Source organism: Platalea leucorodia, assembly GCF_965183815.1.
Source record: "Platalea leucorodia genome assembly, chromosome: 6".
NCBI lineage: Eukaryota > Metazoa > Chordata > Aves > Pelecaniformes > Threskiornithidae > Platalea > Platalea leucorodia.
This window is the reverse complement of record NC_138828.1, coordinates 37,207,190-37,233,319: the sequence shown is the minus strand read 5'-3', so window position 1 is coordinate 37,233,319 and position 26,130 is coordinate 37,207,190. Positions and strand designations below refer to the sequence as shown.

Below are 26,130 nucleotides of genomic sequence, written 5' to 3'. Positions count from 1 at the left end.
CATACCAGCAACTTCCCTCTATTCTGCTGTTTTTCTTCATACTTTCCACATTGGAACTTCTTTTTTGTGTTTTTCGTTGCAGGTGAGGCTTTGTGGCGCAGCCCTATAGCATTATCTGCGACCGCAGTTCACCACTGAGGGACTTTGTAACCAACTGGTTATCCTGTACAAGGTACGCTGGTCTTGCATTGCAATTTGTGAGGTGAGGTCCTTTGACTAGCACGCAATCCACCCGTGCAGAGGTCATCTGAAGCATGAGGCTTTTGAGAACACGCACCTGTAGTGGAAGGTTTGATTTGTCTGTTATATAGTCCTGCTGTACATACAGTTTTATGCCTGGCCTTATGTCCCTTTATAGTATAAAGCCTTAGGTACTTCTAAAGTGTAACTATTACACCCCTTGAACACTAAATGTTCCAGGGAAAAAACCTTTTGTTAAGGAACAATGATTGTAAAGTCAAGCACTGAAACACTAAGAAGTGCATAGACAAACACTTGTATTCACACATTATGGTATATTTTTCAGTTTTGTGATCACATACTTTTTTTCAACCTGCACGATCTGCTTTATTCAGTGTACAGAGCAGACAGTGGCTAGTGAGTCAGCACAGATATTGCTCAACATTAGGATTACTCAATGTTTTGTTGTTTCTTCCTGATCTAATTTGTGGTCACATACTTTATTTATTTACTGTCCCTTATTCACCTGCTCTGAAGCTGAATTTAGCTTCCTTATATGCTTTTTTTTAGTGGTGGCTAATACGGAGTCATGTGTAAAAACATTTCTGGCTTGGATTTACAGTAACCATATGACGTGAAAAAGCAATATCATTTCAATTTTAGATATGGGCAACTGAGTCCCAGGAAAAAAAAAATAATTAAAGCTAAAACTACACCTGACTTCTAAGTGGCCAACTTGAAACGTGGCCAGGTTTTTCATATCGCTTCTGCGCTGGAAGTGTGTACCTCACCGCTTTCAAGTGCGTCCGTAAGATCGCTTAAACCACCCCAACGAGCCCACGCCAAGGAACACATCCTCCTGGCCGCGAACTAGAGCCGCCCGCCGCTTGAACGCCCGCCTTCCCTCCGCCCTGAGCCCACGGGCCACCCAGGGCCCCGCCGGCAGGGCCGACCCGGGCTGTGCCCTGCCCCGCCAGCGCGCCCCGGCCTCCCGCCCCGCTGGCAGTGACCCCCCGTTTCTCCTCGCCGTGAGGGGGGGAGACCTCGGACCCCCCGGCCGCAAGCCCTTCCTCCCCCTCAGCACGGGGCGGCCCGGGTTCACAGGCCCCCCGCTCGCTACCGGCGCTGACCCCCTGCGGAGCCCGCCCCGCCCCGCCCCGCCCCGCCCCGCCCCGCCCTTCGCCCGGCCCGGCCCGGCCCCCCGGGGCACCCCGAGGTGCCCGCCGCGGCGGAGCGCTGCCCGGCGGCGGCCGCCAGGTACCTCCCCCCGCCGCCGCCTCCTCCGCCCCCTTTTGTGGCGGTGCCAGGCGGCCGCCGGGTTTCCTGCTGACGCCGGAGAGCCGCGGATGGGCAGGGAAGGCCGCCGCCGCCTCTCCTCCCGCCCGCCGGCTCCCGCCTCGCCCCCGCTCGCCCCGCCGGCAGGAGCGCGGAGCGGCCCGGGCTGAAAGGTCGCCGGGAGAAGCGGGGCGGAGAGGGCGCAGGTGCGGGTCAGGCCCGGGGATCGCGGGGGCCGGGCGACCGCGCTGAGGGGACGCGCCGGCCTCGCCCGGCAGGGGCGGGAAGGCCCCCGGCCGCGGGCGGACATGGCAGCCCCCGCTTCTTGAATGCGTTCAGCCGCCCCCCCGCCGCCGATGGCCGAAGCCTGGAGGCTGGAGGAGGACGAGGAGGAGCTGCGGGAGGTCGGCAGGAGGCACCGGAGGGTCGCCCTGAGCTCGGCGGCAGGTGAGGGGCGGGGGCGCGGCGGGCCGTGGCGTCGCTTGCCTTTGGGCTCGCCCCGGCCCGGTCGCCGGGTCTGAATTCCTGTCAGGGGCTGGGCGGCGTTGGCGGGGCCGCCCCAGCGTCTGCCCTCCCCGTCGGCTTCACCCGAGGTCAGGGCAGCTCAGGTGCATCTGAGCCAGGGGCTGGCGGGAGCCGCAAGCGTGTCCTCCCCGGGGCTCAGCCCCAGAGCCCGCGCCTTCTCCCAGCTGATGCTGACATGGACGCTTGCTGTCCGCCAGAGGCACATCCAGACCCTTAAGATGCCATCTCAGGAAACATAACACCAATTTTTCTTGAAAATACCAAGGCGGAGGAACATCTAGATCTCAAAGTTGTCCACACATAACCACTTCCACGTAGGTATGGACAGCAGGCCTTGGCGAACGGGAGGCAAGCATTGGTGTGTACGAGAAGGCATGGAGACAGGAGGTTGGGAGCAAGCAGGTTGATACGGCGTGATAGAGAGACCTGGAGGTCGCAACAAGCTTTTACTTGGTGACGCAGTGAAATCCAGTGGACCCTGGCTGCAATTGAAAGTATTTAATTCAGACGTCATTGTTAATTGAAGGGCAATGCACATATCACTTTTCTGTAGTCACTGAGGTGTGAGTGCAGCATTTCTTTTTCTGTTAATGTAAAAATCCCCTCCAGAATTAATCGTTTTCCTAAGGTCTCTTTCCAGAGAAAATATCAGCCACACTGCGTATTTAAAGTTGAATTCCAAATATTCTGATTTTTAATAATTATGATACAACTTTAGCGATGTAGTAACTTCTACAATTCATGCGGGTTTGCATCCATTGGAGCAACAAGAAATTGAGTGTCCCCTTGTAGATGACAAAAACACAGCAATTTGAGGGGTCATGGAGGAAAACTTGCAACATGCAGGCCCTGTGGCTGCCACCCTGTGGCTTCCAGTGCCCCTGGTTATGTCCCTGCATTTCTGGGCAGGTGCAGGATTAGCAGGAACCTATTGAAACCATTGTGGCTTGGCATGCGTGCAGGGTTTTGCCTCGTCTAGGGTAGGATGCAAAAAAAAGTGTTGGTTCCTGTATGGTTTCCTCAATAGCTAAATGTTTGAGCTGCTAGTTATGATGTCTGTTTTTTAGAGGTGTTTCTTTTGGACATTTTTATTAGTGGAAAACATGAAATTAGTTCTACAGTTTTACAAATGTACGTGATCTTTGCTGCCTTTTTGTGGAACAGAGCTTGTTCCCAGAGTTTGTCTTCGGTGAAATGCTACTAATCAGTAATAAAGGGCCTGTGTCCTTTTTTTATTTTTATTATTATTTTGTCCTGACAACCTCCCTTTGAAATGGGCCCTGCACGGTTTACCTTACTAGTGTAAAGTATGTGTGAATGACTGGCATTCTGCTTTAGCTGTCTCGCCTTCTTTCCATCTGTTTGCAAGACTCTACAGCGGAAAACGGCACAGAGCATTCTTAAGGCATCACTGAAGAATATCACCCGAGGTGGATGAGTTTGCTGTTCTTCGCTTGCTTGGCAATTCTCTTACTCCTTTATTTACAGGCCTATTGAAAATAAGTGGGTTTTTTTGCATGCAAGATGCAGTTACACTGCCAAAATGGTAAATAGGTGTTAAATAAGCCTGTTGGATATTTTTGCAGGGTTTAAGAAATGGTGTAGTTGTATCTTAGCAGACCGTCAATTTAAGCGTATGAGTCTGTTAAACGAGCTATGAATGCGAGCAACTTAAATTTCTAGTACGTTCAGCTTATGCATGAAAGTGCATAAGGGCAGTGGCTCACCTTTGTCCTGCACATGCAAGGTGTGTATGCAAAGTGGCAGTTGAAAGGTGAAAGTTCACAAATGCTTCTGATGTACTAAACACTCAGACATGTAATTAGCACTGTCTTATTGCAGGACCAGAACACAGGAGACTGTGGAATGAAGAAGTAGTATTTTCCCTTGAAGCTAGTCACAGTTGTGCTATGCCAGATACTGTAGGATGAAGCCAGCTAAACAAATCTAACAGCTGGCTGCTGCCAGAGGTGTGATCTCTTTCAGGGATGCGCACTTCTGCTCTCGCCCGTGTGTCAGCTCTGCTGCTCGTCCAGCTTGTTGGTGAGTGAAGTCACCGAAGTTGTGGTTTGGTGGCAGCTTGGGCTGATCTACCCAGCGGCTGCGGAGGCCTCTCTTGGAGCCCTGGTGCTCACTAGGACCTGCACCAACCTGTTCTGGTGCGTTGGCCAAGCAGAGAGCTATTTTTCTTGTTCTCTTCAGTGGATGGGAGCCTGCTGATTCAGCTTGCTGGAATGGTTTTGTACAGGTTCTGATGAGTGTTGAAGCTGGCACAAGTGAAAGCCTAGGAACTTGCAGCTGGAGGGAGATAAGAGACTATGCCAGACAGGAGTTAGTTTGGCTTAGGTTGCTGTGAAACTGCAGCCTGAGAGCTGTTAGAGATCTACTCGTGTGGGGTTTTTTAATTTGATTGGTTGAAGGGTGGGATGTTTTGGTTTGGTTTGGTTTTTTTTCTGGATTAGGCTGGGGGCTTTTTTGCTGGTTTAATGAGCTGAAGAGGCTTGCTGAAGCACTAGAGAAGTGCCAGAGCTGATGTTAAAGCAGGGAATGAAAACTTGGAGACGTGAGCAGATGAGATGGCCAGAAGCATCCTTGTCCATGGAGTAGTTGTAGATAGCTCAGCTGATTTGTCTGACTGCCTGTTTTTACCCCATTGCATGTCATGATGATGGAATTGATTTCTCTGAATTCAAGAAAGCTTTTTAATTAGCATGTTCTGGAAAACCTGCAAGAAGATATTAAGTAGAGCAATGTGAGACCCTTCTAATGAAATTATTTTCTCTTTGAGAAAATGCTGATTGCTTAATTTTTTTTTTTATATATGTATATAGTTTTTTTAAGTGATAAGGCAGGAGAAGTAGGATACATTCTTTAAAAATTGAGAAGAATAAAAGTAGCTGCATAGGTTCATTAAACTGAATCATCTGGTCACCTGCTGTGGGAAAGGAAGCCAGTCTTGCTGGAAACCTTTAGGTTTTTTTACTGCAATATAAATAAGTAAAATAACGTGATCAATTTCTGCCCCCCTTGTTGCATATTTCTGTCACATACATTATTGCTCTGGGAAGTAATAGAGAACACTGGATTTTTACTGGACTTTTTGGTTTAGGATGTTAGTATTTTTATTTACTTTGTTTTTAATAAAGTGGAAACAAAAAAACCCCAACCAAACAACAACAAAAAACCCAAACTAAAATCCTATTTCCCCATAGGCTCTCCAGTCTAACTTTGGACATTAATCTGGTGAGCTTTCCTATTTTGACTAGCTTTTTATTCTGTGATTACTGACTAAAATAAGTGGGCTTTCAGGAAAGTTTATAGTGAATATAGTAAATCTTACCTAGGAACTGCATTGGTTAATTATGTGTCCTTGCCGCGACATTAGGGCTGAGGGAGAATCTCAGTATTCTGATGTTATCTAAAGGGCACAAGAAATTTTTAACATATTCAGTATCTGTATTATTTCACTTTGAATTCTGGTCAGTGTTCCTTGAGAAAGAATAGCCCATTATGGATGTGGCAGATGTTTCCTTACTTTAAAATAAAATTGCCAAATATAGAAGTCAATAATGAAATTTATTTGAGTTCATAATGAAGAGCTATTGTGATTTGTACTTTAATGTGTGGTTAAAAGTACAGATGGTCAATAATACAAGGAAAGGCTTTGACTTAATTTAATATTGCTCTGTTTCACTTATCACAAATGATTGTGGTTTGTTCCCACACAGCAGCTGTAAATTTTGCACATAAGTTTTGCTATGCTGACTGAAACATCTCTGGTTTTCTGGTGGTCCCGCCCCCCCCATTTCTGTTTCTCCATAGTGTTTCAGATGTTTTCTGGAACTTTTTGAACTCTAGTGAGCAATTTTATATTATGGGTGAAATCATCTGGTTTTGGTTGGTTGATTGAGTGCTTTGGGTTTTTTTTTGCCAAAGCAAGATCTAGTTCAGAGTTGGATCAATTCTTTACACTCCCACAACTCCCACATCAAACTGGCACTGACTTGTTTTGGAAGCTGAGAACAATGGGCTGTGTCCAATATAACAAATTAAGGTTGAATATTTCACTGCTCAACATGCTGAGAGGTTATGGGGGTACATTTGTGTAGTGTGTCTCATGAAATTCAGTGAACAGTAATTTGCAGGCATCATGGACTTTTTACAGATAAATTAAGAATTTGAAAGAGGAATGCTCAGCAGTTGTTCCCATGTTAATGCAAAATATGGGTTTGGTCTTAAGCAGTAAAGAATAAGATGGTCTGAGATTCTTCATTAAATTCTTAAGTCTGAGACTGATTAAGCGGTGATGTCCTTTAGAGTTCACGGGATCGTAACATGAACAGCTTGACCTTAGTACTTCCCAAGGGGTGACAGTGACCCTGGAGCAGAGAGAAAGTGTGATTATGAAAAAGATGGCTGCAGGAGTTAGTCGCTGTGTTCTTAAAATCTTAACTAAATCTTATATCTAAGAAGCAGAGAGATCTACATCTCACAGAACAGAAGTCAGCATTGTTCAGCTGGAAACTTGTTTCCCTGCATGCCTGTGTCCTTCGCTGCTGATCTGGAAATTGTTCCACTTGTCCATAGCGAGAGTAACGATTTATTGTCTCTTATTCAGAGAAGAAAAAAAAATAATCCCAATAGAGCAGATCAACTGTCTTGAATAAATGCATAAGGTCTATGATCTGCTAGTCTGTTCATGTGTACACAAGAAGCCCTTAAAAACAGGGCTGAGAGGAGAGTTGCGGGGGTGGCTGGGAATGGGTACTTGTTTTATTTAATTATTTATTTAATCAGTTGGCTCACAAGTTCAAGAAGCGGTAGAGTTGATTGCCAGCTGGCCATCTCTTCCCTCTTTCTCCTGGGATTCAGTGTGTTTTGTTTTTGTAGTGCCAATGCAGGCTCAAGGGCTTCAGTTTTAATAACTGCTTGAGGCAGCACCACAGTAAAACACTTAAAAATTCAAAGAGCACAAATAATGTAATTCTTCTGTAATAATCTCTAACTGGTGCTAATATGTTGTATCATGTGAGTATTAAAAAGATCACTTGATGAGGCCTTTTCCATAGCCCGTTGAAGTTGCTGCACACATTTCCACTAAATTTCATAGTCTTTGAATTTAGCTTGCTTGCAGTAAATATAAGATACTAACTAAAGCTTTTGTGGAAGTTAAATAATGCAGCCTGTATGTGGAAATTCACCAACATATCTTGAAATTCAAGTGTACTGTCAGTGGCAAGAAAAAAACCTGCTTGCAGCTACTTGGCCAAGAGTGTAGACTGAACCACAGAGAATGTTGTGTCTTCTGAAGAAACAATGCTTCTAAAAATGAAGGCGGCTCTAAGGAAAATAACTGAATAACTTCTGATAGTCAACAGGGTGATTCCCTAGCCAAGGAAACTGTAGAAGGACAAATAATAATAAGTATTATTAAGTGATGAAATGGACCTTCTTCATTTAGATTGTAGCCAAAGCAAGGCACAAAAATGTATTATTGTGTAAGGAGCGGTGAGTTTGTAGCCAAAGAGAATAACCCATTGAGTTATGATTGCCCAAAGACCACGCTGTTAACTGTGTTGCAAGCAATCATTTCCTGCCAAGGTAACAAATGATAAATCAGGGTTGTTGCATAAAGAATGGGGATACACAGCGAAGGGCAGAATGAGTCATAACCTCATTGCAACAAGCTTTTACCATAGTGGTTGTTGTTCACGGATGGAGAAATCTTTAATATTTGTAAATAAATTTGTCAATATTTACTTTTGACAGTATAGCCTTGATTTAAAATCTGGAAACAACAGAGAAGCATTGTTGATACTATTTCCATTAAAAGTTGATGTAGTTCTGCGTGTGTTGTTTCACTAAGTATCTCACACAATATGTGCAGTATGAAAAGAAATTTTATTTTGATAGCACTTAAAGCCATTTGACATCAACTTCTTCTGCTGATGCTTATTATCTATAGTTAAATACAGTGCTTTACATTTAGCATAGTTTAGTTTCTTTGCTTTGATGATTTTGTGTTTGTGGCTATGGGAGTGTTGGCTGGAAGGGAGTTCTGGGGCTACCTAGTCCAGCCTCCAGCTTGAAGCAGGACTGTTGCCAAGGCTAGATCCATCCGGCCAAGGCTTTGTCTAGCTGTGTCTTGAAAAGTCTCCCAAAAGAGAGGGATTTTCTGCCTCTGCAGGTAACCTTCTCCAGTGCTGCACTACCTCCTCATGTTCAACCTGAACCTCCCAAGCCACAGTTGTCACCCTGCCCCTTCTAATATTATCCACTGATACCAGGAAGAGTTTGCATTTGGGATCTTTATTGCTACCCTTCAAGTAGCTGTGTGCTGCTGTTACATAGCTCCTTTGCCTCCTCTTTGCCAGACTAAAAAAGTCCGGTCCCCTCAACCTTCTTATTGTGCAGTTCCGCCTCTCTTATTCAGGTTCTCAAACTGTACAGAAATGGAGTGGAAGCACTGGCTGTGTTGCTGGCCGTGATTTTTACTCTTCTCTTGAAAAAGAGCACGCACCAAAGTTACTGAAGCATTCCAACAGCAGACTTGGGAAGACAATCTATCATCTGTCTATCTGTGGTTTATGCTTGGCAAGCATCCTTCCCTTCAGTGAAGGACAAAAATAAGTTTTGCGGGAAAGCATAGATTTAATGGTTGATGGCACATAGAAGGAAAACTTCCTTTTTTCCCTCAACGTTGTATGAATTTTGAAAGACACGGGATTTTATGGATATTGATATTTTTAAATTGACCATCTGATGTAGTGCTGTGTTACACTAGCTGCTTCAGGTGGTGTTGTAAATCAGCAGAGATTTGTATGGATTGCATGTGTTATTCTAAAAACATCAATTTGACATTCTGACTTGAGAATTCAGGATCTTCTTACAAGATTTAATGGAATTCTAAATAAGATGCTTCAAAGATGAACTTAATTGGTTTATGAAATCTTGCATATGTTACAAAACAAATCTATACCTGCTTTCTATGACTGTATGTAGCTGTATTTGGGTCCAGCTTGAAGGGCTGGATGAAAGCAAAGCTGATAATGTTCACACCATAGTAGAAGCTGAATGCAACAGACCTTGCTATTAATTTTCTTTCCTACTGCCTTTTTTTCCCCCTAAGCTTTTTAAGAGGTTGTTGTATTTAGTTTGTGCATGAGTCACCACCTCAGTCAGCTTGTTCAGGCTTTCGGAGAAAATGTGATTGGATCAGAACATGCAGAAGATGTCAGATGATTGACATTGTTGCTTCTATAACTAAGAGGGTGTGCTGCCTCAGCCTTTCAGAGGCATGATAGTAGCTCATATACGCCCCATTGTGAGAACTGAAAAAAACATGGAACAAGAATTTTATAATTTTCATGTCCTTAGGAATGTCATACTGGATCAGACAAAAGGTTCATCTTCTCAGGTAACCTGTTTCTTACATTTGCCTACATATGTCTTCAGGAAAGTATGCAAGAAACATCTCCTAAGATTCAATTTTTACTTCTGAGAGAGACTCCTTCCCCTCTGCAGTCAATGTCTTAGCAACTTCTCGGAGTCTGCATATGAAAGGCTCTACTAAATAGTTGCCAATGGATTAATGTTTCATGAATTCAATTCCTTTGTTTAATCCACTTACACTTTGATCTTCAAATCTTACATGGTAGTAAGGAACACATTTATTATATAAAATCAGTTGCTACCTTTTACATGCTGGTTGGTATTTTTACTGGGTATTCACTAGTTCTTGAATTATGATGATACATTTCTTGTCTATATTTTGCTCTTTTAATATGGTTTTGAGTGTGGTGATTTACACTCTTAAAAACTTAGGTAAATTTTTAAGCACTGTATTTCCTACAAAGGGGTTTTGGATCCACTATCCTTCTAGACAGAATATTGTATGCATAAAAGAAGCCATTTGATTTTTTTCTTTAGCTATAACATTTTGCTTCTATTTATAAGATGTAAGCTAAAATTAATATCAATTGTTTTCTTAAGGTGATAAATTTGTATTCATCATGCACTCTGTCTTGCATTAAAACCTGAGCACTCAATATCACAGATCTGCACATGAAAATTGATTCAGGTTGTGCCCATCTGTGTTAAATCATTTACAAGAATTTTTCAGTGAACAGTGTGCTGTGATGTTATTCATTATTAAAATACTGTTGGCTCATCCTGTTGGAGCGATGGGACATAAACGCCTGGAAACCAGCTCAGCATTTTGATAACTTTCTCATAACAAATTGCTCCATCAGTGTGCTGTATTCATTTTATGACTGTCTGCACTGTAAATCTAGGGTGCAGAAACTAACAGAAATGTGAGACTTGGGATCAATGTAAAAGTTTTGGAGAAGAATCCCTCTCCTTCCACCTAGTGCTTTGAAAATGGCATTGTCGGGTGCCACAGTTTATCTGATGGCAAATGCTGTAAGCTTTGTCATTTGTCATAAGTTCGTCAACCTTTGCAAGTACGTCTGAAGAAACACCCAGTGATCTCCAGACTGGAATGGTGAAGTTCACCTGAGAATGGAGTTCCTGAGGGTGGGACACCTTCTGTAGTCTACCATGTCTGTTGTTTAAGCAGGTCAAGACAGTGCTTGGAAGAGTGTCACTACCAGCATGGGACAGGTATCACTGAATGATGAGATGGGATAATGCTGCAGATCTCATATATCCAGCACTCATGGGCATAACTTCACGATGACAAAATCTGTTTTTCCATGCTGGTGTGCAAAGCTTGCCATAGATCACGAATATCATCTCTGGGAAATTCATGGTAGCTGCTGCCGTGACATTAGGCACGCATCATTTCTCTAATTGCTCTCCACTAGCTTGATGTTGGTGGATCCATTATCAAGAACTATTTAATTGAGGTGTGTCGTTATGGTATTTTACTCTTGGCACTGTAGCAATGTAGAGGTGCTTATTAGTGTATTTACAGAGGCTGGATGCCTCTGACAGGATCTGTAGGCCTTTTTGGTGTGTGCACAGGAGTGGGAAGAGAAAAGGTCTGGGAGTGTGTGGGAGGAGAGGTATTTCTCCAAGGTACTGAAGAATTTGGAACAGCGTCTGCCAGCATTACCAGAGTGCACAGGAACCCTGAGTTTATCTGCAGTAAACACAGAATCCTTTGGTTTGGGGGTTTCTGGATGCTTCTGGCTTTGCCATCCTTGTGCTTGGTCATTTTAAGTTGCCTTATGGTTTTTGACGCCTCTCATTGAACAGTAGGGAAACTGCTTCATGTTACCATGAGTAGCAACTGAATGGATGGAATTTGCGTTTAGAAGAGTGACGGCAAGATGCACTAGCCTTATGTCAAGGCTAGAAGCAGCTAAAAAATTACTTTTATAATAGCTGCTTTTTCTGTTGTGTATTTTTTTGAGAGGCTGGAAGGAGGAGGAAGTACAATTGCTAAACATCTGGAAAAAGCAGATGAGAAGGCTCTGTGAAATACTGTAAAATCTCAGGAGACCACAGATAGGTGCAGTCAGCTTTTGTCTAAAGCACAAGGGCCACATGTGAAGACTGAAAGGTGTACGCATCTAATATGAGTGGTTGTTTATAAGGCATTTCTTAGAACTGTGACTTACAGCTTTCATTTTGTACACAGAGGGATCACAGTATTTTTACTATGATTCATATATGTTTTGTAAATTGTGTTGAATTCAACCATGTTTTCAATTTTTAAATAAAAAGCACACCAAGCTGTGTGTTGTGAACCATACTTACTTTTACTGAGCATCCTTGAAGTTCTTACCAAGTGGTATAAAAGCCGTGTGCTCTGGAAGGGTTGCCTGCCTTTCTTTCGTCACAGCAGGTGGTGTTTCTAGTCTGTGACTTGCCATTTCCTTGTTGTCCCTTTCTTTTTTCCTCCTGACTTCTCTCTTTATAAAACATTGTTATCTTCTCTTTTGGAGCTTGGGAGGATATCTATGTTCCCCACTGGTTAGGCAAGGTGACCTGTGTTAAGGTAATGGCACTGGTTTCCAGTGACTCCATCTTTCTGTCCTTGTCACAGTCACTGAGGACCTTTGGGCTTCCTCAGTAATCTGCTGCTTTTGGCACTGTGGCTGATTAGCCAGGACTTGTGATGCACTCCCACTGTTTGAATTGCCTTCCGTGTCAAATTCCTATCTCAGGTTGTAGTAAGACCCTAATTTAGTGTTGGTCAGATGAGTCCATACACCTTCATTTTCCCATGGACCAGGCTGATGCAAAAGACATGGCTACAGCGTGATCAGATTTACTGCACAGACGGGCCTTCTGCCAGAGGTGAAATCACGGTGCAAGGAATCCAGCTGTACATAGTGACTTCTGGTCAGGATGGTCCTCAAGGACCGAAGGGCACACATACGCAGATTTACACGCACACATGTTATACCAGTAACAAAGAAGTCTGAGGTACCTTAAAGGGGATTTGGTAGATGTTTAACACTTACCTTGGAGTGGATGTGGATAAACTCGTCTCACACCTCAGTAAAATGTCCAGAATGCCAGGTGACTCACATCTTAAAATATGAATTTTGGACGCTGATCTCTAAACTATCAAATAATACGCATTAAAATATGACACGTTTCAAGAATAGACAAGTACTGAGCTACCTGTTCTGTGGCATACTAGCTTAGAGTTGCACAAGTTTTAAGCACGTGCTCAAAGCTGATAGACGAGGGTTATCTCAGGTTGCAGCAATTTATTGGTATATACCAACATTATTAAACAAATCAAATTTTTACACCTTTGAATTAGTCCCTTTTATGATGTTTCTAGATCTTGTAATCTTTGTTTTACGATAAAGTGCAAGAGACCTTTTTGGGAATAATTCATTTTGTGGTACTTAAGAAAAATCCAATGCATGTGAGAAGCAATTGTTACATTCACTTTCCCAGAATTTTTTATTTCTGTGTGACTGTTGGGCAGAATTACTGGTGTCACTGGAGGAAAATATTTTGTTAATAGGCTAATTTCAAATGTGTTTCTATAGAAAATCAGTACTTGCAACAAAATCATTGAGGTTTAAGAATGTTCTCTTGTTAGGTGTCTTTATGTGGACTGGGTAAACAATTTGGGGATTCTTTCATCATAAAGAGTGACAAGGGACCACAAAATATTCCAAGAGCAAGCTATTGAGTATTTCAGTGGTATCTTAAGAGAAATAGATACTGTTATTTGCCTGGTACATTTCTTCTGTTTTTATAGAGGTTGTTCTTTTATGGTTGAGTGTGTTACAGTCTTTTATTTTAATAAGTAATTTTCTTTCTCTTTGCGTCATTTCATCCCCCTAGTCTCCAAATTCCTCCCAAAGTGCAGACCTATGCACTTACTTGCACTCACCGTAAAGTTTAATTCCTAAATTGGAAGCAGTGTCATCTCTATTGCTGTCAGTGGCTTCACAGGATGAATTAATTAAGAAAGGATTTTTCTTCTTTGTTTGTTTTAAAGCTGAATTAGTTTCCTGTGATACAGCAGTGGGAATATCTTCTGCTGATATTGCTACTCAGCACTTTATTGTGAATCCATGTCTCACGCACATTAAATAAGACACAACTTCCAAGTGCATAATGCATATGGTTACACTGGAGACATTTGTTGTTGAGGTTTGCCATCTCAACAATCAAAACATATTATTTTGGGTAAGTAAATTCAGAAAACTTCTAATTGCCCAATGGGACAGGATTGTTGGGTTGGCAGGGAGGGTAGGAAGGGTGAAATTTGCAGTGTTTTACATGCAAGAATAAATATTCTTACTATATAGCATAGTAGATGGAGATTCTGTCTTTTGAAATAAGGTAGGGTATGATTTCTCAAAAATTGTAAATGATTATCTGAAATGTATATAAAAAGGGTGTTTCTGCAACACATGGTTTTGTACTGTGTAGGTCAAAGGAAATTGCTTAAATGGTGGAAATGATATCCCCCACAGTCATAGCCTCAAATTTTCCTGCCTGTGGCCAGGAATGCACAAGTTTAGGAAACTGTTGTTCAACAGAAAAAAAATCCAAACTGAACAAGCCAAATTCCCTGTAGAAAACATAAAGAAAACGGTTCTTTTTATATTATTCTTAGAAAGCCTTTTATCATAGGTCTCCAGGCATGGAGTGTGCCCCTAATTAGTGTGGTAAGGGGCACATTGTGACAGGTAAGCGTACCTACACACAGGTGTTCAAAGCTGGAGGCTCTGTTGGTGCTGGACGTGCTGGTCCACAAGCAGGGCAAGCACCTGAGGAGAAAAATAATCTAATACATTTGGATCTTGATATGATGCATTGATGTTTATAAGATGCTCTGTTAATACAGTGTAGGGGCCACGGGTCTATTCACACATGTCTAACTGTATGGCATTTATTGTATGTTGTGTATCAGCACCCTATGGCAGGCAGACATAACTGTAAGACTGAGCTCTGTTGTCTAGTTGAGGAATATGCAAAGCCTCTACAGGCATGCTGAATCTCTGATTTGGGAAGAAAAAGGTAGTACTATGCTCTTGAAAGATAATTTCCTTGTACCTGCAATGCTAGCAACATCAGACAAATGTTTTTCAGGAATGTAGATCTAATATTTCTGAAATGCCTAGAGAGGAAGGTATTTTGTGGTTATAAATCTTTTGTCTATCAAAAAGTTGAGTCAATTGGTATTTTCCTCATGAAAGTATCAAAAAAATTAAGTAGTAGGTCTCATCTTGAGTAGCTGCCACTGTGATTCTGGCGGTGTGCGGATACTTATGTCTGCTTGTACCTGAAGTACATAATCTAAGAACTATATTGCACTGATCAGCTGAGATGTCTTGTATGAAGATGTGGGGATTTGTACTTTCAGGAGTTGCTCATTTCTTGAAAAAAATGCTTTAGAAACAATTGTATCCTAAATTTCCTTCTTAAACAAGTGTGGTAGAAGGTACGAATGTGGTAACATATGCATATGCTGTGTATATTTGATTGCTTATATACTTTGTTTATCATTCATGGCCTGAGAACAAGACCGGCTCCTGGTGCTGAGTTTGGTCTAGGTTCTTTTAACATGGACCTTTTTGAGAAGTGATGAGAGATTACACAGTCTGTTTCCTTTCTCTCTTATTTCTGCATCAGTCCCACTCTTACGCTGGCCCATCTGTTCACATTGGTGCACGCACACTTTTGCTGTTGCAGTGGAAGAGCAACATAGGAGCAAGAGTGAGGGGGTGGAAATTCAGATTAACAAAAACAAATCAGCAGCAAATGTAGCACTGGCAAATGTGGCCTCTGTTGTCCAGTAAATTCTTTTTTCACTTATATATTGTACAAGTGCAGAAAAGGCTTTAAAGGTGATGAAAGTTTATTGTTAACCTGTTCAGCAAGTTAAAGAATATGGTCTTTGGATAATTACAAGCTTTATGGTAGTCAGTAGGTTTCAAGGTTAAATACTCAACCACAGAGGTTTAATGCATTCTTAGGTATGTGTTGGGGTCCCCCCGCCCAGCCATGTATCAGTCATGCTTAAGACTGGGGAAAAAAGCATTACTCCAAGTATAAAAAAACTGCAGGAATGCTTTGTGCTTACAAGGCCCGGTTACTGTTTAGTATTAAAACTGGCAGACTAGTGTAATTTCATTTGGGGGGGTTATAATGTATTTTTTTCCCAGCAATGTACTGCTCTGGAATTCAGCAGCACACTGTAGACTTTAAAGCAAGTATAAAAACCGTCTGCCTTTACAGTTATAAACTTGGAGCGTGTCCTGGTTTTGTGGCCCTTTTGGAGTAGAGGGAAAGCTATATGTAACCTAAACTAAAAAAGTTTCTTCCAAGCCTCTCATTCATCTCTCCTTTAGCCTTCTGCCTTTTAAACAACTGATAAGGGACTCTGCTGTCAATACTAAAATACTAAAATACATAAATAAATGTTCAGTTTTATGGGTCTTGTTGTATAGCAGTTCCTAATAAAATTGAATGAAATTTATAGTAGATCCTATACAGTGGAATTAATTTGCATTGTTCTGACTCCTTATCTGAGAGAAGTTCTAAAAAGAAGGAAGGGTCACTGTGAGCCACAGTGTGCCTTAACAGAATGGAAGACAAAAAGATTGCAATATCAATAGCAGTTATTGCTTATCTTGGTGCAAATAAAGCAACCAGCATTGAAAATCCAGCACAAATGCAGATCTTTTTCCCAGAAAATGTGCAGTTTAGTTTGAGCGAGGGCCCCGTCTACATTGGCAATTTGAAATGGAAATTTGGGGCTCTTGATCTGATGCAGTTGGCTAACGGAGACTGTTGCACCATTTAGCTATGATCAGCTGGGTAATAGTCAAGATACATCTTACTAAAATAGTGGTAGGACCCATCGCATTTCTACATGATGCCTTGTAATGTTGCTGCATCGATCTTAGCATCTAGGTTTGTTAAGGCCTGGAAGCTTACAAAAGTATGCTCATTGGGGATTAATGCATTCAGATTAGGGCAAGTTGTTTAGCCTCTTTCAACAGTTGCCTGTTCTGAGAATATGACTTCACTGTATATTTTGTATTTTGGTCTTGCCAGCACTGCTTAAGAGCCCACTGTTCCCATTGCTTGGTTCATCTAGAGGCTTGCCATTGTTACAGAAATATTGTTATAAGCATCGCATGCTACTTTTCATTATGAAACCACTGCTGTGCCATCAGGGGCTAAAACCAACAGAGATGGAGACAGCTGGTTGCTCTAATACATGTCTTTCTGAAGAGTGTTATGATGTCCTGCCCCCTCTGGTGGCTGCTCAATTCAAGACCCATAATTAAGATGAAAAATACAGTATTTTCCAGCAATGGAAATGCTATGTGCCCCTCTTTGCTCCCTTCAGCCCATTCAGCTTTTAAAAGAGATCAAGCTGTGGGATGGGGTTAAGAGTAGGAAGTTACCTACCTTGGGAGCTAATTGTGTTGGAAGTTCCCCAGTGGCTTTGCAGGTTCGAAGCAGCAGAATGTGTGTTAACTTTCCACTCGTTTCTCAACAGCATTTCATGTTTATACTTAAATTTTTTTCTAGTGAGAGCACACTTTGCAGTTGAAGTCACTCTTAGCAACAAGATACTTTGAAGAAGCTTGCAAAATAAACAGAGAAAAACAATGGCTCTGGTGTGAGTTGCCTTTTTCCTTTTCTTTGCTTGTCTTCCAGAGACAAGAGTGAATGACTTAAAAGCTATTGTTTTCTGCTTTGGTGGTCTTTTTAGCAAAAACTTAAGCTGTTCTGAGTTTGTGGAGCAACTGAAATAACCTTGAGTCAGTTATTTTTCTCCTGATGGTTATGTTTATATTTTCCTTGAGAAGAAAAACTGTTCAATCATATTAAAAGCAAACAAACAAAGAATATAATTTTCCCATGCTTGAAGGGTAAGAGAATCACCAGTTAAAGAAACCTGACCCTTTCTAAAAGCAACTGAAACATGGCATTTCTGTCTGCCGCTCAATCTTTGAATGCTGAAAAAAAGCATAATGTGTCCACACTATTGGTGAAATATACACAGCACGATTTTGTAAATAAACACTGGATTTGCCAAACAGTTGTGGCATGAATAGCCGATCTTTGTGTCCTGATGTTTTCCTTGATTCTTCTGCGGTGCTTAAAACTTGGCACCAGTCTTCCCAACCTCAGCCAGGAGTCTCTGACTTCTTCCACCTCATCTGCTTCACCTGCCAGCTCCTTGACTTCTTGCACTGTATCCTGCTGCTGAACAAGGATAATATATTTCTCCCGCACTGGCTGTATTTGTATAAGGGCAGCAAAGGTTTTGTAAAGAGTCGATGCTAGCATGAAGTGGAGAAAATTCTTTAAGTCTGGACTGCGGGAGGTTGGAGAGGATGGTCGGTTCTTACAGATTGAGAGACTGCAAGTCTGGCTATGCAAATTGTGGATGGGAGGACAGGCAGAAAGACCTTTTTTCTGTCTGCAGAAGAACCACCTTCGTGGTGTATGTCTGTGCTGTCTGAACTAGCTGGCAAAATCTGCAGTGGTAAAATTAGAGAGATGGTAGCACCGTACCACCTCTAGGGTAGTTGTCAGTAAATCGAGAACAGATCTGCCATGCTAGCACAAAGCCTGAACTACACACTGTTCTCCTCTTTCAGGTTAGGGAGATGATGCTGATTTTCAAGAACAGTTCATTAACCAAAATAAACTTAGAATCAAACAATCCAGTTCTCTAGCTTGTGAGTACTAGCTGCTTAGGAATTCCTAGCTTATTTGTCTACACCTGCAAACACAGTAAGGAATTATATTGCTTTAGCAACGCAAGGATAGGGAGAATAGTACTGGTGTCTCATCTGTGGAAGGTTGTGTCTGGAAGGTAGTATCTGCCACTGGAAGTTGAATTTTTTTCCCGTGAATTTCCCATGCTGGAGCGCAGACTGCCTTGTTTGTTCATTGTGCATGCTTGTCCAGCAAATGTTCAGTGTTTGCTCTAATCTGACACGCGGTTTTGGCTTCTAGAGTTTAGAATTGAAGGATATACGGTATTGTGCTAGAAAGACATCATGTCCCATAAAGTTTTATAGCAATTTATGTCTTCGATATAGAGGAAAATCTGTAGTGCAGGATTTGATTGTCAGATCTGTGCATCTGTACAGTATTCTTGCTTGTTTTTGTTAGAAAATATTACAAACAGGTCTCTCGGTTGTTGAGGTAACATGTATAGAGTAAAAGAGAATCAGCTGTGGGCATGCACTTTTGTCACCCAACTTTTGCAAGCCAAGGATTTGCCTGCAGAATGCAGGAATGGGATCTGCGTGTGTGTGTGTGTTTAAATGTAACATGTGCGTGTGTATTAAAAAAAAAGACTTGTGTGTTTCTTCTGGACTTTCATATTTTAGAGGTGTGTGACGTTACTTGAATTGGTGCGTGTACATAATGCCAAAACAGCATATAGAATTGCAAAATTTAAGCACTAAGTTGAAAGATTCAGCTCTTTGAGTGTCTTGTTACGAATGATACTAAATCAAATTTAAAAGATTAAGTTCACAATAACCTTAAACAGGTGCAGGTTTTATTTCTACTTTAAAACGCTAACTGCGTGCTTGTAGGATTACGTTTCCCTTTGTTCTTTTTAGTGAGACCAGTGTACATGTGCATGATGTGCTTTCACTAAGTTTAGCAGTAAATAAAATGTGTAAAAACAAAGGTAGTATTTCCTGTTTCGACATTTCAATGAAACAAAAGGGCAAAGGGAATTGCATTGATTTCCTGAATGAGGAGGTTGCAGCCATGTGGCCGGGCTGTGGTGGATCTGCCGACTGGACGTGGGCTGAGGGGGAGAGCTCCCAGACACGGTGTTCACATGTGCTCTGACTCCTTTTCTTCCTTCTCACTGGTTTATTCACACAATCTTTTTAGAAGTGGGAAGGTTTCGTCTGAATACTATTAGGTTGTGACTGCGTACGTAACAGGGAACGTTGATAACAAGCAACAGATGGCAAGCAGTTTTCAGTAGGAAGTCCTGCCTTATTTTTTTCAATGCTCACAGGTAAGGAGGTTACATGAACAAATGATAAGGATGGAAGGAGCCTTTCTGTGCGTGTTTGAACAACCGTTGTTGCAACTCTGGTTTGAGCTATAGCATGCTGTTTCTAGCTAACAGAGTAGCACACAGTGTGATGAAATGGAGATCGCTGTGAGTCAGAAACACAATAAATTATACACTGTGTGGCTATGACAGCTCAATAGGAGCGCCTATGGATGGAAAAAGCATTAGATACTTCTTTGAGCACTGTTGACATGCAATCATTTTTTACCACTTTAATGAAAACATGATCAAATGAGCACATAAAACTTGGAGAAGAAAATATTTCTTCTGTACATGAGATAAAACTACACAAACAAATGTGTGCTATTAAGAGAACAAATTTTATTTCAAATGCAGAGCTTTAAGGTGAAAAATGCAATCTGTGTGTACGAAATTTTTTTAGGAAGACTTATTCTTCTGTACAGACAAGCTTTTCAATAAAGTGCTTACTAACACAGGAAAAATAGCTTTCTGTTTAAAATACACACAGAAGCAATCAGAAGCAAAATTACCATGGTCAGTGGAGATTATATATAGCTGTAAGAATACCCTTCTAATTGCATAGTGGATCTTTCTGTAATAAATGATTAAGATCCCCTCCAATTTTAGAATATATGTATTTCAGGAGGACACAAATCTCAATTGCTTCTTTCAGGTAGTTCAAAAGTCATGTGGTAAGAGATATTCTGGATTTAGAGTGTAACTGATTGATAATATGTGAATTCTAATAACACAGTAGTTATTTTGTAATGCTTGTATGATAATCTTTACTCTTAGGAGAAGTATTTTATACTTTCTTTGCATATTGGAGCTTTCAAAAAAAAAACTTTTAGAAATGTATTTAGAGATGGCTTTAGCAACTGATAAATTGTTCAGCAAAATAAGTTTATCTGAGTTGATATGGTTTTACTGTGGACATTTCTATTTGCGAGACAATCTCATTAGTGCAAATAAGCAACTTGAAATACAGAATAAACAAAACCCTTTCTAAAAACAAAGATTCAGTACCTAGAACACTCAGAAGTCGAAGAGTTAATGATGGGGCTGCACTGGATTCAGTGTATTTGCAGATGTTGCTGCAACCAACTGCTGATTTTTGTCCCATCCTGTCAGGGAACTCTGCCAGCCGTGATTCATGGAATGATTTTTTTGCGCTGAGTAATCTGTGGTTTTTCTTTTTTCCTCTTCCCTCTCCCTTATTTTTACCCTAAACTAAAGTCCTATTCATTTCAGCTAAAGGGAGGGGAAGCTTCCAAAGCATTAATAACAAAACATTAAATACACTGTGTTTTGAGTAGAGGAATTTTAACAAACGTTAAACTTGCAGTAATTTTACTTGGTCTTCAGGCAGAGTAGTCCAGAGCAGAAAAACAGTTTTATAACAGAATCAGCTTTTGGTTTTGCTAGTCATACAGTGTCACAGTTGTTTTAAGACTTCTGTACTAGTATTGCTAAAGAACATCCAACTTTTGTGCTGATATTATGCCTCCTTTCTCACAGATCGCTCTGAAAGAAATAAACCAGACTGCCGCTCTTCAGGGTAAGAACCATATTTCTGTATTTATTCTTCCCTTTTTCTCCTTTTTTTCCTTATTTTTTTCCTTTTATGGGATGAACTAGGAAATTAGCCAGAAAAATAAAAATGCCATTCTTCTACTTCTCTGCTTTGGTAACAGTAATGAAATACCAAAATAACTTTGTGTTAAAGGTAATTGTTTTATATTCCTTATGGGCAAAATTTTCCAAGGACTTAACAGGGCTTACTACACTATAATTGTGTGCACTTAAACTGCAAAGGCTTTTTTATGTATCATGTACAGGGTTGTCTGGTAAAACTGTGGTTTCAGACAAGAAGCCCTCATGACTGCTTGCTTCTGTAGCAAGGAAAATAATTCCATTAACTCTGATCCCATCATACCTAATGTTTCAAAACTGAGCGAAGCAAACGAATGGGTATTAAACAAAATGCACACACAAAACATTTTGTGTTTGTTTAGAATTTCCAGCAGCAATTGCCATGAACTTCTAAGCTATTAATTTGCAAGGCCACATTTTCCCTTAAGCTTCTGAATATTCTGTAGTTCTCCTTCTTATCCTCTCATTTTTTAAAAAAATCTCTTTCTCTTTTGCCTTATTTCCAAACTCTCCCTCTCAATTCTACACTAGGGAATAGGATCTCGTCCATATCCTGTGGTGGATAATGGGATTTTAATGAAGTGATGGAGCAGACCAGCTAACGCTGGCTCTCCCACTCCTTTGTGAAAAGCCTTTCCAAAGGATGCCCCTGGTGTCCAGCCTTCTGACATGACATGGCCTTTTTGTTTCATTTTTACAGTCTGATTTTTTTTTCTTTTTGTTACATTTTTACAGTACAGTGGGGTAGCTTTTATAGCTAGAAGAACAGAGGGAACTGTAGCCTCTTCTTATAGCACAGTTGATGTGTTCTATCTGCCGTGTGACGTGATGGAAGAGAGGATGCTTTTCCCTTCCCTCCCCTATCCGCAACAGCACTGCAGCTGTTTCCAGCAGTGTGTTTAAGTTGCAGGGGAGTATTGCCTTTGTCTTTGATTACTTATACCTACTTAAAACGTCAATCACTGTATTTCCTTTTATAATTAAAAACACTTAACTTTTTTTCTTAAAATGATGCAGTTACAGTCTACGTGTTTGAACTTTTATTAGATCATGTCACATTACAATTATGTCAAATAAATCCAAGTCATTATCAAAAGGAAATCTAATTTTATCAATAAGGCTGAAACAGTTTCAGTCTGTTCCCCTTTCTTCTGGCTGGTCCTTCCCACCAGTACCTTTTTGCTCTGGAGTGTGTTTTAGAAGTTCTAATTTGGAACCAAAAGCAAAGTAAAACTTCAGATTTTTTCCATGGAATTGGAATTTCAAATGTGGACCAGCCCTGACAATAACACACTGCCCTAAGTTGTCTGGGTTACAGATTCCAAATTCTCACATGGAAAGCACAGAGAAATTAACAATATAATGTAGGTTGCTCATAATGTTGAGAAATATGCAGCTTTCAATAGTTTTTCATTCCTGTCAGTAGTACATGTGCTTTCTAACAATATCTGTCTCTTCTGCCCCCTCCTCAATCTCACTGGCCATCATGTCATGATAGTTCTGCTTTCCAGGATGAGCTATGAGGAACAAAAGTCATTGTTTAAAGGGTAGTGTGGTTTTGTGCATGTCTCGCTGCTGCTTCTAGGCTAGAGGAGGAGCAGCCTGCCTTACTTAGATGACGTACTCTGCTAATTGATACTGCTACACTCTGTGGTTCATCTCTCATTATAGTTGGAAGCATAATCCTGCGGTGACAAATTGCTGGGTGAGACTCTTATCCCCCGTCTGGCTATATCATGCCTGGGAAAGGAGCTGCAGACCAGAGCCCCTTGCTGTAAGACCTGAGGGAAAACTAAATAGTGACGTATGCAAGACTTTAATTAAAGTGCAAAGCACACTTATTCTTGTAACATGGGCAGCATTTCAGAGCTGTTTGAGTTCCACTGGGGACAGTTTTATGGCTTATGCCATTTTATGATGAGCTACTACGCCCACGACACTTTCATCTCTAGAGGCAGCTCATGACAAGGGAAAGAGAAAATACAATGCCTCAAAGGCATCTTGTCTACTTTTTCCTTAAGCTGCATGTTGTGGGACGCATCTCTTAAAAGTGCAACGTACCATCCCTCTCGTGATCTAAAGTAGAACAAAAATGACCCTGCAGGTCTTTGTACTTGGACTCAAGGTCTAGTAACAAGAATTTTGCACTAGAATTACTATAAAATAATGGAGGTGGACATGGGGATACAAGCTGACCAGATGAGGACATATGCAATGAGCCTTAAGAAAGGTAGATATCCTAAGATGAAGTAGCGGGTGTAGATATTTCCAAGAGAGAGCCAGAGAAGTAGAAGTTTATTTCATACAAAGCCCTGGTAAGATCTTGCCCAGAAGTCTGTCCAATCTAATCACAAATGTGGAACACTGGGATAAGAAAAGACGAAAAAAAGCCCAAACACCACCACCACCTCTGCTTCCTCAGGCTCTGTAAGGTTAAGTTTTAGTCTGGCACATGATCAGCTTAATAAAAAGATCTCTGATCTGATCTGAATTCTTTCAGTGCCAGGAGGCACACAAGGCGCAAACATCATTCTTCCACTTCGGTCGGTCTGTGGCTGCGTGCTCTGGAGTCCCAAGGGCCACAGCGCGGTCTTCTGTTGGTTTTTTCCTCAAGACATGACCGATCCAGCTCCATCTCCTCCTTCTCACTTCATTACTGATTTTCTCCATCTCCGAGTTGATGCTCGTCGTTTCTGCAACTTTTTATTTTTTTTCCGGGAGGAGGTAGTTGGCCTCCTGCCCAACCCCCATGACTTGGAGGGCCAGTGGTTTTTCTGTCAGGGTGGCCTTCCCTTAGGCTGCGTTGGTTCGCGGCACCTTCTTCAATTTTATCCGGTGCACCCTCCAGAGAGGGATCCCCTATCCACCACCCAGGGCACGCGCCTTCTAGCCGTGCAGCCCCAGCCGAAGGTAATAAAAAGATCACATGACAATATTTCTTGTGACTCCAGGGGTCTAAAGCTTGTCCTTTCCAACACCATGTTGTTATATGTTTCTGTGTCTGTGTATTTCTAGATCAGCTTGTGCTTGAGTCTTTGCAGTATTAGGGATGAAGAGCTCATATACAATGAGACGGGAACAGTTTCACCAGTTTTAAAACGTAGTTCGAACATAATTCATTTGCAATGAGAAGCATATAAAAAACTGTTCTAGATAGAACAGTATATAAATGATCTTTAATATAGTTCCTTTTATTATTGGATGATGCCATTTAGATAATGCAGAGTGAAACATATTTATAGCGGTATCAGGAACTCTGGCAAATATTCTGGTTTTGTTACTAGCCTATCAAATGTTTAGTATGGGAGAAATGCTACAGGAAGGTGGAGTATCTGAGTGGTGATACTGGGATCTAGCATGACACTGGGAAGAAATTTGGGGAGTGGATGAACCAAAGACCATAGATAATGGTTTAAAAAGAGGGAAACAGATACTACATAATGTTTACAAAATGTGCATTAGTACACTCTCTTTTTCCTCTTTTGGCAATTAGCAACCATCTGCCACGCAGGAGAGTTCAGATAAAGCGAGGAGCAGCAGAAAAGGCCCTGTGGATATCTTTTTCATGTACCACTCTGCACTGATTTTAGGTTAAATATTAGCACATTAGTAAGATCAAAACAGATGTTCCCTGAATCCAAATAATACCTATTGCTATGTTAAATTTTTATCAAGAGACATTTAATTTCATGACCTAATATTAACCATCCTTCAGTTGTTACATTTCAGACAGTATTAAAAATGTCTGTACTGGCAACAGTGATCTGTAATTATCACTATTGATTTTACTGTCCGGTCACGCACTGTTGGCTCTGATAGCTTCAGGTCATGCACTGCTGTAACACAGGTCAATTAGCACAAAAGAAGTAGACCCTTTAGTCTTATGCCTCTAAATGTTTTTACACTGAAAATTGTGTGATAGTAATAGAATACAAGATTTCAGGCATCCACATATTTGCAGTTAATCCCTGAACATAGTAAAGCTCGTAGGAGGAACTAGATTAATTAATTTCATTATGCCTTTTTTTTTTTTTTTCACCTTTGTGGTAAGGATTATGGATCAAAAAATCCTGAAATACAGTCTTGTAATATGATATAATTCATTGTAGTTGCCCTGACCTTGGAGATGAGAGGATGAAGGTAGCTAAACTCTGCAACAATTTATTGAGAGATTTAGTAGCGTATCAATCACTTGAAGTCAAGTAAAAGATTTTGATTTTTAAAATCTAGACATCTACTGTGAAAGCTTGCCCTCAAAATGGGGAGGAGGAAGAAAATAATTAGTTCATTTCTGGCAATAGATTCTAGGTTTTAGTGGCATATAGTCTGTCTGCTGATTGTAATGTACTGAAGTTCTTTTACAGCTGGTTGCCTTCATTTGATTGAACTAAATTGGGCTTTTTTATTTAAAATACATCAAGTCAACAATACAAATAGACACAACCCTGCTTTTGTTGCTTTATAAAGAAGCACTTGAAGTGGCTGATCAAAGGGGCTACAGATCCCTTTAGTGAGGATCTGGTAAATCAAGCTATCATTTTTATGAATGGTATTTTGTATCTTACTTTGGTTTTAGTTTTTTTTTTCATGTAGCAGAATTCCATTAGTGAAAGCTTCTCTGCATTTCTATTTCCTCTGCTATATAATGTTGATCTTGTGAAATTGTGTTTAATAAATATTACCGTAATGGTCTGACTATATTGTAAGAATGTGTTTTCCCAGATCATCTGTGAAGCCTGAAAGATGCCTTTTAATTAAGATGTTAAGCCTTTAACAGAGAATGAAGGGAGTCTCAAGGCACAGGCCTGAGAACATAGTGGAACTGTCCTAACTTTATAGTTAAACCAATGTGCTTTTACAAATCAATATGCTTTTGAGGTCCTAAGAAAACAGACAGTAACAGGATTTTCTGTGTTGTAACCATTATGGTCAGTCTGCGGTCAGTCATTTAGTAATTCCAGCTTTGCATATCTGAAGGGGAATATGCAGAGATCTTGCTAGCTCCTAGCCCCCGA

At 41.0% G+C, this 26,130-nt stretch overlaps 1 protein-coding gene across 1 annotated transcript in view; it reads left to right on the top strand.

Moving 5' to 3' along the window:
- Positions 1-1,718: 1,718 nt before the first annotated feature.
- SH3D19 (SH3 domain containing 19) overlaps positions 1,719-26,130 on the top strand; it is an 82,964-nt gene continuing 58,552 nt past the window's right edge. Inside the window, exons 1-2 of the mRNA XM_082316035.1 lie at positions 1,719-1,902; positions 20,981-21,020. Coding sequence (XP_082172161.1) covers positions 1,785-1,902; positions 20,981-21,020 — 158 coding nt within the window. The 5' untranslated portion in view covers positions 1,719-1,784. The remainder of the gene's footprint in view (positions 1,903-20,980; positions 21,021-26,130) is intronic.